At 49.9% G+C, this 13922-nt stretch overlaps 1 protein-coding gene across 1 annotated transcript in view; it reads left to right on the top strand.

Moving 5' to 3' along the window:
• Nucleotides 1–4593, top strand: part of SIDT1 (SID1 transmembrane family, member 1) — a 29470-nt gene extending 24877 nt beyond the window's left edge. Inside the window, exons 20-25 of the mRNA XM_009879930.1 lie at nucleotides 133–209; nucleotides 1339–1385; nucleotides 2220–2325; nucleotides 2642–2752; nucleotides 3495–3608; nucleotides 4531–4593. Of these exons, the coding sequence (XP_009878232.1) occupies nucleotides 133–209; nucleotides 1339–1385; nucleotides 2220–2325; nucleotides 2642–2752; nucleotides 3495–3608; nucleotides 4531–4593 (518 nt within the window). The remainder of the gene's footprint in view (nucleotides 1–132; nucleotides 210–1338; nucleotides 1386–2219; nucleotides 2326–2641; nucleotides 2753–3494; nucleotides 3609–4530) is intronic.
• The last annotated feature ends 9329 nt before the right edge of the window (nucleotides 4594–13922 follow it).

The raw sequence follows: 13922 nt of genomic DNA, 5'->3' as shown, positions 1-13922 counted from the left end.
AATGAATCTGTTGGCACCCTGACCATCCGCAGGCTGGGTCCTCTGTTGTCAGCCAGTGGGTATCTACATCTTTCCCCTGTAGGCATTTTAACTCTGCTGGCTCTTGTGGCTTTTTCTCCTCTTCTTTGACAGACTTGGGGATATTTCGACGGGCAGCGATGGTGCTGTACACGGACTGTATCCAGCAGTGCAGTCGACCAATGTACATGGTAGGTGATTTCACATCTCAGCACCTCTCTCAGCAATTGCTCACTTTCTAGGCAATGTGCAGCGGAAGGAGGTGTGGTTATGTGAAAAAGTGATGCTCCCTGCCACCTTTCTTTCCCCTCCCCCAAAATGTTTGGGTAAGCGTAGGTCTCTGCTGGAGCAGTTTACCCCCCACTCTCAGGCCTCCCCTGATCTCAAGCTTGGTGAATAAAACATCAGAGCAAAGGCAATATAAGCATGATAGGATTTGCCTTTGCTCTTGCTCTCTGGGGGCATCTGTTTAAAGGAATGGGTATGGGGCTCTGTGCAGCCTTTCCTCTCTGGGAAAGGCAGCCACTATTTTGGCTCTGTGGCTTAAGCAACAGCTACTGCTATTTCTACAGCACCTCAGGGCAGACAGAAAAAAGAAAAAAAAAAAAAGACAAAACCAGTAACTGTTACCTTGTGTCCTACTGATTACTTTCTTCTTGGCAAAGAGTGCTAATTAGGGCTTGAAGTCAAATGAAGTTTTTATCCATGAGCATCCTTTTTATTATTCTTCCATCTCTGAATAAGTGTCAGACCAAGTTTTGCAAGCAAACTTGGTGCACTCAGGCATAAAGTAAGCTTGGCTGGCCTGAAATAACTGCATCATGAAAGCAGCTGTAAGCATAAGCTGTAAGCACCTGCCCCACAGATGTAACCCTCTGCCTGCTGTAGTTACAGTGCTTCCCCAGCTAACGATGAGATGGGTGAAAAAAGGCTCCGTGGATATGTGTGGGATGCTATCCAAAGCTTCCCCTGCTGCCTCTTTCAAGCACATCCTTGCTCTGTGCAATAATTTTTCTGTAAAATGGTGGGAGAGAAGGAATCTAACTAGAAAAACAGTGGAGACAGTCAAAGGATTTTCAGAACCTCCCGAGGCTGATCCTTAAGTGCTGGGCTCATCCTTTTTTTAGATGTTTAGTCTCCTTCTTGCAATATTTTTCTCAAATACGTGAGGGCCAGAGTGGTTTTCATCTGGCAAAAGCTCCCACAGAGCAAACTTCAGGGCCACACTCGATCCTCACATGATATCCTGAATTTCTGAGGCAAAGGCCTCTTTTTGCATTTCTTTATGCTTTCACATGACCATCAGTGTCTTTTCTTCAGGACAGGATGGTGCTGCTCATTGTTGGAAACCTGGTCAACTGGTCCTTGTAAGTAGTGGGGTGTGGATGTCTTGCATATTTGTGCGTGTGGGCAGCAGGATTCAGTATTGACACACAGGTGGTCTGAAGTGATGGGGAAGTGCAGCAGTGTCTAAGCAATAGTGCTGTGCCGCGGCCTTTCTGACGTGTTTTGGCAAGGGGCTGGATCCGATGAGTGCTGAATGGTAGGCAGATCCATAGGATGCAGTGTAGCACAGCACTACAGAACTACGTGAGGCATCCCTAAGCGTTCCGGCTGGTGCTGTCTCATGGCTTGTGTCTGAGCGAGTTTGTGTAGGGCTGGCCTGGTACCGCAGTGCTGTGTTGTGCTGTACATGTGCTCCCCACGTAGCTGGGGGGTCTCTGGTGCAGCCAAGGTGCAAGAGACTTGACAGACTCTCATTAGTCACAGAGCATGTCTCCGCAGTAAACGCATGGATGGAGGGATCAGCTCTTGGATGAGACCTAAAACCATTTCCCTAGGCTCTTGCTTTTCACTAAAGCTGCTTCTCGGGGACATGCCTTCTGCTAAATGTGCAGATCTGGGGCCAGCTCCTACTGAGTGAGATGTGTTTGGCTGTGGGTTGGAAGCAACCTGTGGCCCTTGCCTGTCCTCTGGGGTCTCCGATTGCTCTCAGCAGCTGACTATGAGTTAGTTTGGTCTGCTTTGCTTCTCAGCAGGGAGCAGAGGTGAATGGTGCATTACCTACAGGGAACTGGGAGACTTGAAGCGTTGTGTCCTACGGCCTGGGGGGAGCAGCAGGTGGTGGCCTCTTTGGGGATGTACCCTGTCCCCAGTGAAAGAGGCTGTCTAACATCCCTTCTTCTCTCTCTCTCTCTCAGTGCTATCTTTGGGCTGGTGTATCGGCCCAGAGACTTTGCCTCCTACATACTGGGGATCTTTATCTGTAACCTGTTGCTGTATTTGGCTTTCTACATCATCATGAAGGTAAAGGAGGCAGCTGTGGCTGTCCATGGAGTGCCTGTCTCCAAAGGGGAAGGGATGGGCCTCTTTTTTTGGCTGCAGTCTGGGTTCCTATGGTGCTGCAGAGGGATGTGGAGCAGCTGTTGTGGGGCTCAGGGTGAGACAAGGTTTTGGTGTTGGGGAAAGATGCTGTGTAGCCATCTTGGGGGTGGCTGGTCTGTGTTTCCCTGGGGTGGGCAGGGAAATGCAAATGGTCCATACTGGCATGTCAGCCCTGTGCGTGGCTCTGGCCCCTGGGAAGAACTCGGGGCGCATTGTGAGGCTATGTCGCTGCCTGCAGCTCCGCAGCTCTGAGAAGCTCCTACCCATCCCCCTGTTCTGCATCGTGGCCACGGCAGTGGTGTGGGCAGCCGCCCTCTACTTCTTCTTCCAGACCCTCAGCAGCTGGGAGGTAAAGTTACCCTTTCACTGTCCTGTCCATCTCTGTCTCTTGTCATATTTCTTTCCTGTTGTTCATTTTGCACAAAAAGTACTCTGGGAAGAGTCTTGGGCTACTCATGGTGAGCTGTAAAGGGCTTAACTTCTTCAGCAGTCTGGGAAAGGAGCACGGGAGCTGTGGTGAGCCAAAAACAACTGTACATGTGCAGCTGTGCAGAGGCTATCTATGACCCAGGTGATCTGGAGGTCCTCACTAGGGCACAGAGGAGGAGCTGAGGACCTGAAAGCAAAACTGGGCAAATCCTGACCAATGCTGGAGGGGAAGGCTCCTCCCTGGAGCAGATGACCAATAGGGAATAACCCGCCTGGGGTTATGGGGCCTCTCCATGGCCTGGGAGGTGCTTAAATCCTGACTGGATGCCTCCTAACAAGGTAGTGTGTCTATCTCCATGGAAGTGAGTGGCTTGCTGCAGGGTGGTCTGGGGGCGGCTGTGCGGCTTGTGCGGTGCAGTAGCTCAGATGTGAAGACCAGAGTTGTCCCCCTGTCCATGGGTTGTGGCCCCAGATCCATCTCCAGGTCTAAGTATGACACTGCGTTCCTGCCCTGCTCTCACCACATGTCCAGCCAACACAGCACTTTTTCCTGGATCCTGCATGGAGTGTTAAGACAGGGCGATCTCCAGAGGGTCCAGTGTGGCCAGCCAGGGCCCTGTGTGAGTGGATATCAGGTCCTGACTCCCTTCCTACTCCCCTAGGAGACTCCAGCAGAGTCCCGGGAAAAGAACCGGCCGTGCATCCTATTGGGTTTCTTCGATGACCATGATGTCTGGCACTTCCTCTCTGCAGCTGCCTTGTTCTTCTCCTTTCTGGTGAGTCCTGCTGAGCCTCCACTGTGCTGTATGACCTCACCCTCTCCTCTTCCTCCTTGTCGCTCTCTGTCCATGTGGAGCTGTGACTGCCCCAACACCTCTGCTTGGCTCTGCCTCCAGACGTGCTTCCTGGTGGGGTGCTCCTTGTCAGCGGGATCAGGCTTTTTTCCTTGGTTTTTGCTCCCTGTGCCTCTTGGCTTCAAATTCCCTCTGGGGCTGTGGGTCATGCAGCTGTTGTGGGGAAGCTGAGGGGCTGCTGGTGTGACCAACCCTCTCATGGGTTTGTGAGGATGTCCCAGAAAGGGACCCTACTGCCTTTGACCCAGGCTGTTGGGTCACTGGTCTGGAGGTTAGCTCACTCCTGGGCTTTCCATCACTTCGATAGGTGACTCCTGTGCTCCCATACTTGGTACCTGTTTTCAGGCCTGATGATCTGTGTGGTGGCAAAGGTGGAGGTGTCCCCTGCGATGGGGTCACAGGATACCGTTTTGGGGAAGTGGAGGGGGAGACCTTAACCCTACCTGTGCAAAGCACAAACCATTTGTGAAGGGGCTGCCTGGACACTTGCAATGCCTGAGCTGTGGTCAAGTAATTCCTATCCTACTGCCTCCTGGATGGCTCTTCAGAGGCTAGTGACAAGGGACCGGTTTACAAGCAGCATCTCCATCATGGCTGGGGCAGGATTACCTGCTCAGGTCCTTGCAGTGCTGTCAGCAGAGCTACCTGTCAGCTGTGCTGCCAGAATGACTTGTTTGGAGCGTTACAGAATCAAAGCTAATCTCGCACATCTATATGGGTTGCTGTTGTGACTCCTGTACATGCTGGAGCTCCCCTGTGATGAGATGCCATCAGGAGCTGGTCATTCTCCACAACTGTGGGCTGGCCAATGAGACCTGAAGCTGCCTTGTGCTTTCCTCCTCAGGTGCTGCTGACCCTAGATGATGACCTGGACGTGGTGCGCAGGGACAAGATCCCGGTGTTCTGAGTCCCCAGGAGAACGGGGTGTCTCAGATTGCTCAGCCAAAGGCACCAGGCCACTGGCATCTGTGGGGAATGAGCCTGCTTCTGTGGCCAACAACCCCGTGGGAGCAGGGGAGCCACATCCCACACCAACCATGAAAGGGTACTGCGGTAACTGAGGCGGGACCAGGAGGGAAGACTACGTTTGCTCCTTTTCCACCGCATCCTCTGGGGCAGGCGCAACCCAGTGGCTGAGGCCAGTGCACAGCCCCCTGGCTTGTAGGTGCAGCGGGTGCTGGAGCCAGTGAAGAGGGAGGAAACAGGAGGTGTGTTTGAGACCTTTGCTTCCCTTCCTCCCTGCTGAGTGCTCGGCTTCCTCTCTGGTGAGCGGGCTTGACAAATGCAATGCAGCTCCTCCTGCATCAGCAGCCAGCACCTGTACCCTGCAGGCTGCTGCCCTCGGAGAGTCCCTTCAGCAGCACAGGGAGAGCATTTGGTTCCTGTCCTGCTGCCACCAAGTGAGCAAAGGACTCCAACCTGAGGTGGCAGTGGGAGACTGGTTTCTCTGTTTTTTTTTTTTTTTTTTTTTTTTTTGCCTTTCTTTTTTTTGGAGAAGCTTCTCCTGTAGCTGGTGGGGAGCCATGGTAACAAGAGAAACAAGTCCAAAGGACTGCAGTGTTGGAGGGAGATGGTAGACTAAAGCTGCAAATGAGTGCTCTGCCAGAGGCAGAACCTCCTGCCTTGCTCTTGCAGCCTCTCTCACTTACACATGTTGAACAGCCTCACTTCTCTCTGGCAGCTCCTGCACAGGTTCTTGTCAGTGTGATGGTCTCCTTCACAGTACCAGAAGTGCTGTCCTCAAGTGACCCTAAGAGAGATGGTGTGGTGAAGCCGCAGCCTTGTGTGCTGGGTAGCTTCTTGGCAGCTCCTTGGCTCCTGCTGCGTGGCCTTGCTAAAGGGGCAAGGTGGAAGGGGATGAGGCTGTCCAGCAGCCTCAGAGTTTCTCCTCCCGCAAGCTTGCTTTGGGCAAACTTGGCCAAGGAGGTTCTCTTATGGGCTGGGAGTGTGGAGGTTTTGGGGCAGTTGAGGTTGAGCTCTTTATCTAAAGACCTGGACCAAACTTCTTTCCTCTCCAACTTTTCTGCATCTGAAGTAAGTTTTTAAATGGCTTCTGCATTCTTCCTGAATTCTGTTATTTAAAAAACAAGAATAAGGTGTGAATTATTTCAGGCCTTGCATCTAAAATGTGACCTGTTTTGCTAATTTTGAATTAAAAAGTATTCTTGAGGCCTGCTGTCCTTATTCTTGTCATTGTCTGAGCATTTTTCCTTTGTATGTGCATGTACCCAGTGATACAAAGGCTCAGTTCCAGTTGTGCTTACCAAAGCAGAAGACTATGGAAATTTTATATTCCAAGAAGTCTGTATCTCTTAGAAAGGTTTTGCAGTAGCTGGTTTTTATTTTATTCTAAGTTGGAGTTTGTCAAGATGGTCAATAAAATGAATGTTCTTACCTTCCTGCTCTGCAGGTTGGTCTGAATTCTTGCTCCAGCTCTCAGCAGCAGCAAAGAGCACTCAGGGCAGAGGGGTCCCCAGTGGTGTCACACAGCTGCTGTCATCCTTAGATCATTAGGACCCTCACAGTTTCCTGAGCATTCCTACAGATGACCTGCTTGATTTCTTAACCAAATTGCCTTTGTGGGGCTACCTGGAGTAAAGAACAGACACTCTTGTTTGTCACTGTGGCCCCTTTGGTGGAGCGCAAAGAGGTCTGGAGGAGGAATGACACAAGAGGCTGCCAGCAGCTATCTTCCCGAGCACAGCTGTACTCCTATGGAGATCTAGCCATGTTTCAGGCAGGGTGTGCCAGAACATGCAGAAGATGGTGGTGGTCCTTGTGTGTTGCATTTTATTATGATACTCTGAGCTTGACTTACAGGTTTGCCATGCAGATGGAGTTGTGAATGTTCAATGATGCTAGAAACAGGGGTAGGTTTTTCAGGCTTGTTGTGAAGCATGAGGTTCTCTTCCCTAACACTGTTGGCATGGGCTGCAGGGAAGGAGACGGCATTTGCGTTTGACTGAGTAGCACCAGCAGGGGAATATCAGGCTGGGGATAGTCCACATTTTCTATTCAGCCACCCTGCAGCCTTGCCATGTGTTCTTGGTCTGTCTAAAATGTCAGAACCCAATATTATCTATGCAGGCTTGTCTGCAGCTTCCTGTTTCTTCCCATAAGAAAAGGCTGCTGAGAAATCTGAGGTAAAAAAAAAAAAGACCAACCCTAAATCCTTACTGCTGAGCGCAGCAAGACTGAGCCACCCCAGTAAGGGGCTCCTGGTGGGGCTATGGTGCTTTGTCCTGCCCAGTTATAAACATGCTGTGCAGATGGAGCCACCTGGCTTTCTGTACCCAGAGGTATATGAATGTTTGACCTAACAGATTTTTTCTTGTAACTCATGCTCTGTGCTGCCCTGTCCTCCTCCCTGCAAATGTAAGAGCTGCAGTGGGAGCCCAAGTTCACTTCCAGTTCTCTGACCAGTGAAACCAAAATTTGTTGTAATAACATCTGTGCAGGATGTGCTCTTTCTAGAGCTCTACTTGGAAGGCAGATGGTAACACGCAGTGATAGCACGGCTACCAGCACCATCCATTCCCTCCCTTCTCTCTGCTTCTCTAGTCCTGGCCCCAGCAGCAGGAGCAGAGGTCTGAGGCACAGCTGCATGGAGCCCTGCTGCATGGTGCCACCTGGAAGCTGCATGAAGAGCTGCAGTGGTAGATCTATTGGGAGGTGATGTGCTTGTGTGATGGTCATATCATTTGCTGCTGAGGTGAGCTAGGGAGCAAGTGGGGCAGTGCTTTGGGGCCAGAATTGGGGGAGGTAGCAGAGAGAGGAGAGAAAATGTCCTGATGGAGTCCTCACCACAGGCCTTACACGAACAGCTTCTTGCTCTAGCAAGCAAGTGCATGGAAAAGTTCAGGTCAACTCCGCTGTGTGCCTTCAGGGTGGCTTACAAGGCTTTGTGTGGGGAGGTGCTCGCAGGACAGCAGTGCTGCGGTGGGCCAGATAGAATCATAGAATTGTCTAGGTTGGAAGGGACCTTTAAGATCATCAAGTCCAACTGTTTTGGGGTGATTAAAGGTGCTTGAAGTGGACATACTGCCCTGCTGTTGCCTGAGGCTCGACGGTTAGAGCATCAACCTCCTGTAGGAACTTCATCAGCCTTTGATTTTTTTTACTGCCTGGCTTCTCTGGTGTCCATGCTGTGGTCACACTATGCAGCTGCAATTGCACCATGCAAAGCACTCCAGAGCCCACTGAATATTTTTATATGAACCAGGGTAGCCTGGCCAGAGACTCCAGTGCAGTTTTTTTTACTAGAATTAGCAAATGCTTCCCCCTTCAGCCCCCATGAGCCAGTGAGATGGGGAGAAACGGGACACTAGTTCAAAAACCTCTTGATCTTGGCAGATCATCAGAACTGGTGTACAAGCAGGTATTTGCGGGGGAGTGAGACCTGGAGAATCCAGTGCTGGATCCTGCTGTTTGTGAGTCTGATCTCAAGTCCTCTTTGCTCGCTGTGCCGCCTTCACACCCCCTGCTTAGTCAGGTGCAGGATGGGCTCTTGCCTTGCAGCACTGCCCTTACCCCATGTTTTGGTGTGGAGAAGGATGAACAGCTTTTCCTCTTGTACAAGGATGTTCTGCTCTTGGTGTATTTTGTGGTGGGCAGAAATCAAGGACATAGCACAAGGTGTTGGGGTAGTAGGAATATCATTTCTTTGCCAGACTGAAGAAGGGCTTGCATGCCCCCAAGTCTGTCTAGTTTTGTACACACAATTTCATAAAAGATATTCCTTCTCCCTGTATCTTCCATAGTCTGTAGTCTCAGCCCTTGTTCCAAGCTTGTATTTATTTCTGAGAAGGTGGTTATCTTCTCTAAGTAGGAATGTGTGAAAAAACTAATGTTGAAAGCAGTTGGAAGGCTCAACGTAGGAGGTAGAAGAGCAACATATGGGCTTGCTGAGCTATGCAGAGATGAGCACAGCATGTGAATGGCAAGGTGGTAGCAGCAGTGAGGGAGAGAGAAGGTGGAGAACAGTGCAGAACAAGCAGAATAATGTGAGAGAATTAATATAAATACAAGAAAAGGCACCTCAAGCCTAAGAGATGGGAGGAAGGCTTGGAATTGTCTGCCTGCTGCTTCTGTGCCTCCAGCTTAATGCATCAATTTTTAAAATTTCCTCTTAGCTTTGCTCTGCCTCCTGGTTTCTGTTCGTACTTCAGTTCTTCCACCTAGCGGCTGCAGAGCCCAGCCTCTGTGGGGGTGCCTCAATGGCTCTGGCTGGTGGGGTGCCTGGCTGGGATCTGTCTCTCCCAGCTGTCCTAGTCGAGCTCAGCTGTGCATTGTCCTGCACCTGGAATGCGGTGTGTGGCTTTAATCCCACTGCCCTTCACTGGGTGACTGCCCTTGGGGAAGGGAGGAGGCTTCTCTGGGCTGGTGGGGACCTGTGTTCCCTGACTTGCAGGTGTCACGTTGTTCTTGTTTCACCTTTCTCTGCTTACTGAGTGAAACGGTGTGAGACAGAGGTGTGTAGGGAGACAAGTGGAGCAGCTGGTGTGAATTGTGTTAGGAGGTGGGGGCCCTTCTGCTGCCGCTAGGTGGGTAGCAGGGTGGTCCCTGATTCCATCACCTGCTCACCCCTCTGATGCTCAGCACAAACTGCTTTAACAACTCTTGAAAGAGAAGCAAACACTTCACTTGGCTGGTGAATTCTCCCCTCAGTGAGTTTAAGTGGCTCGCTGTAGGGGCTGAGGAGCAAAAATGCAGCAGGAGGTGCCCTAGCTGGAAGTGGCAGCTGCCAGAGTAACTCTCCATACATTGTGGAAGCTGTACCTGCCCTGGAACACCTGCCCAAAGCTTTCTGCAGTCGCTCGTTAAAGGCTTATTTGCCAAGCCATGAGCTATGTTTGCTGGTTTTATAAGCAAAAGAGCCACTAACACTCAGCTTTGTATAATTTTTGTGTTACCCTCTCCTGCAACACCTTCCCCATTCCTACACCAGCCTGGGCCTCTAACACTTTCCCAAGTAAAACCAGTGCAGTGCTGTGGTTGAGTGAAGAGATTTTTGGGTGGTGCATGGCCAGAAAAGTGCTGCTGCTGAGCAGGCTCTGCTCTGCCTCCCCCCATAGCAATGTTGTGACCTGTCTCTTCTCACTGCCATGGTCTTTACACAGCTCCTGGGCATCTGAAGGTGTCTCCCCTCTCCCACAGCTTTGTTGACTTAAGCCACAGGGAGGAGGTGGATACAACCATATAGTCCCTGTTTTCTTGTAGGTAAAGCTGTTGGTCTGCCCGGTTCAATGCAAGGGAGACAAAAATAGCTTTTGTATTACAAAATAATAATAAGAAAACTCCCTCACAGTTTAGGGAACCTATTAGGATCATGCAAGCTGATGGTGCTAGAACTACCACCACCACCTCTGGGATGGTTGAAGAGCCGCTCAGGCAGAAGGAGCATGCTGCACTCTGAAATATGAAGGCAGTTTTAGGAGAAATGTTAACTTGACCACAGCTAAATGTAGATTTTTGAGCCTGTCAAAACAGCGGTATCTACACAGAGCAAAAGGGGTGGTGGTGGTGGGGAAGTTAGCAATGACAGTGACAGGGAGCTACTGAGTTTATCCAGTACAATACCAGGGTGTATTTAAGACTGAGGTACACTGCCCGTGGGTATGCTCCACCTCTAGCTTAAGATGGGGGAAGAAGCACTCTGAGCCAGTTTCACTTGTGCTTTTGTCTGTGGTTTCCCTCACGTACAGGTGCATGTGGCTGTACCAAGCGTTTGTACATGCCCAGCAGGCCTGAGGGCCCCCAGCAGCTCTCAGCCTGGAGGAGAGCTGACCAGAGGCACCTCACTGCCCCAGGGGCACTGCTGGGGCCTCGGTGGAAATGGTGCCGGCAGCCCTGATCCATCTCCCGCAGGTAACACTGTACCTGCGTCTCTTGTGGTTAGACAGTGGTGGGGGCATCAGCCTGTCCTTGAAGGTATTGAGATGCCTCGCGCCGTGTTCCCCCCCCTACTAGAATAGGAAAGAGCAGGTTGCTACAGCAGGAAACTCCACCTTCATGCAGTGAGCCGGCAACGTGCCAACACTGAACTTGGGGCTGTTGCTCCTGGGCAGTGCTGGGTGCAGTTAACTCATCCGCCTGCTCTCAGGCCTGAGCTGCCTCTCGCAGTAGGGACTGCGGGCTGAGAGTAGGTTACTGTGCCTGCTCAGAGACCGTCCTCAGTCCTGCACATATCTTGATGCTCTGAACATAGCCCCCTTGTTAAACTATAGATACTGGCTGCCATTCAAATAATGAAACAGCAGCTCATCTGTCTTGACACTAAATTAAAAAAATACTTTTATGGAAGATGATTTATCTTCTTACTGACAAACAAAGAGAGACTGGTGGAGGATGTAAAGGTTGGGGGCAGACTGGGCTCCAGCGATCATGAGAAGATAGAGTTCAGGATTAAGTGTAGAATAGACAAAATGACAAGTAGAGTTGAAACCCTAAACTTCAGGAGGGCTAACTTTGATCGTTTCAAAGAATTGCTTGGGCAAATCCCATGGGAAAGGGCTCTAGAGGGTAAGGGGGCTCTAGAGAGCTGGCTGCTATTTAAGCGTCACCTCCTCCAAGCTCAGGATCAGTGCATCCCAAAGAGCAAGAAATCAGGCAAGGGGAGAAGGAGACCTGCTTGGCTGAGCAGGGACCTTCTGAAAAGGCTCAGGTGGAAGAAGGGAGTTTACAATAGGTGGAAGAAGGGGCTGACTGCTTGGGAGGAATACAAGAATGCTGTCAGGGTATGCAGGGAGGAAACAAGGAAAGCCAAGGCAGCCTTGGAATTTAACCTGGTGAGGAATGTCAAGGCCAACAGGAAGGGTTTCTTTAAGTATATAGGAGACAAAAGGAAAACTAGGGAAAATGTGGGCCCGTTGTTGAATGAGACAGGTGCTGTGGTGACAATTGATGCAGAGAAGGTGGAGTTGCTAAATGCCTTCTTTGCTTCTGTCTTCACTGTTCGGGCCAGTCCTTGTGAGACCCCGACTTTGCAGGTAACAGAGAAAGTCTGGGGGAAACAAGACTATCCCTTGGTTGACAAGGAGCACGTTAAAGATCAGTTAGATAAATTGGATATACATAAATCCATGGGGCCTGATGGGATGCACCCTCGGGTGCTGAGGGAGCTGGGGGAAGTCATTGCTGGGCCTCTCTCCATTATCTTTGAAAGGTCCTGGAGGACAGGTGAGGTGCCTGAGGACTGGAGGATAGCCAATGTCACTCCAGTCTTCAAAAAGGGCAGGAAGGATGACCCGGGAAACTACAGGCCGGTCAGCCTCACCTCCATCCCTGGGAAGATGATGGAGCAGCTTGTTCTGGGAGTCATCTCAAAGCACCTGGATGAAAAGAAGATTATCAGAAGTAGTCAACATGGATTCACCAAGGGGAAGTCATGTCTGACTAATCTGATAGCCTTCTATGACAAAGTAACTAGATGGGTGGATGAGGGTGGGCAGAGAGAAACCTGATGAAATTCAACAAGGGCAAGTGTAGGGTGCTGCATCTGGGGAGGAATAACCCCATGCACCAGTACAGGTTGGGGGCTGACCTCTTGGAGAGCAGCTCTGTGGAGAGGGACCTGGGAGTCCTGGTGGACAACAGGATGACCATGAGCCAGCAATGTGCCCTGGCGGCCAAGAAGGCGAATGGCATCCTGGGGTGCATCAAGAAGAGTGTGGCCAGCAGGTCGAGGGAGGTCATCCTCCCCCTCTACTCTGCCCTGGTGAGGCCGCGTCTGGAGTACTGCATCCAGTTCTGGGCTCCCCAGTTCAAGAAGGACAGGGAACTGTCCTTTGCTGGAGAGGGTCCAGCAAAGGGCAACGAAGATGATTAGGGGATTGGAACATCTCTCCTATGGAGAAAGGCTTAGGGACTTGGGTCTCTTTAGTCTAGAGAAAAGAAGATCGAGGGGGGATCTTATTAATACTTACAAATACTTAATGGGAGGATGCCAGGGGGATGGGAGCAGTCTTTTTTCAGTGGTGCCCAGTGATAGGACGAGGGGTAATGGGCATAAACTTGAACATAGGAAGTTCCATCTTAACATGAGAAGGAACTTCTTTACTTTGAGGGTAGTGGAGCACTGGCACAGGCTGCCCAGAGAGGTTGTGGAGTCTCCCACTCTGGAGACATTCAAAACCCGCCTGGACGCTGTCCTGTGCAACCTGTTGTAGGTGACCCTGCTCTGGCAGGGGGGTTGGACTAGATGATCTCCAGAGGTCCCTTCTAACCCTAACCATTCTGTGATGTCCATGAGGATTTTCAGGTTTACAAGCAAGGCAGCTTGGAGGCTGGGGAAAGAATTGCTTCATAGCAATTCTGTAGCTCCCCCTGCATTATGCTGCCTCCCCAAAAGCTGTCACTTACCTTCCAGTGTCTCCGTACCGGTCTCTTCCAAACCACATCCTTCAGATTCAGACTGTGACAGAAGAACTGTTGTAGAGCACTTCACAACCAACGTGGCAGGGCTTGATGAGAAGCATTTTATAAAGCTGAAGTTGTGTCTTAAAACACAGTGATCACTGTAACCTGCACAGGGACAGCATCTCCCATGTGTTATTCAGATACTTGATTATCAGTACATGTTTCTTCTGGAATATGTAGTTTTATATATCCAAATAAAGTGGTGCATAACTCATGTATATTCTCTGCATATACCAGAATGGAGAACTCTAATTGTAAATTCCCCTTCTCAAAACAAAGCTTTTATTTTTACCTATCTTGAATCGCTTGCCATGGGGAAAGAAGCTGTGCCAACAAGAATACAGTATTCAAAGAGTGTTTTGGGTTTTTTTTTAATAAAATACTATCATGTTCATATCTATACAAATAATTATTACAACTATTAAAGTATTACATTTAACAATAGAAATCTCAGACCTCTGAACTCATGGTTTGGGATATTTACACCTGAATGCAACACATTTGTAAAAAGATGTCAAAATAAACAGAAGAAGATCTTATTTACAATTGGAAGATGATATTCCTGTTCATTCATTATAGATTTCTCTCCTGCAGAGTTCCTTTTTTTCCATTACAAAATAGTAAGGGCTTTCCACTGGGGCTGTATCCAAGTCATTTACAGCTGTATAAAACAGAAGCACAGCAGAAAACTCTGGACTGAATATAAATAATTTACATCGTGGAGGGCAACGGCATCTTTGATTAATCTCCTGTGGCAAAATCCATATTTGCTTCCCTTCTCACAGTGAGCGGGCAAGAACAGGGGTACAAACCCACTGC

Source organism: Charadrius vociferus, unplaced genomic scaffold, assembly GCF_000708025.1.
Source record: "Charadrius vociferus isolate BGI_N301 unplaced genomic scaffold, ASM70802v2 scaffold162, whole genome shotgun sequence".
Taxonomy (NCBI): Eukaryota; Metazoa; Chordata; class Aves; order Charadriiformes; family Charadriidae; genus Charadrius; species Charadrius vociferus.
The sequence above is the reverse complement of the archived record's forward strand: the minus strand, read 5'-3'. Positions and strand labels throughout refer to the sequence as shown.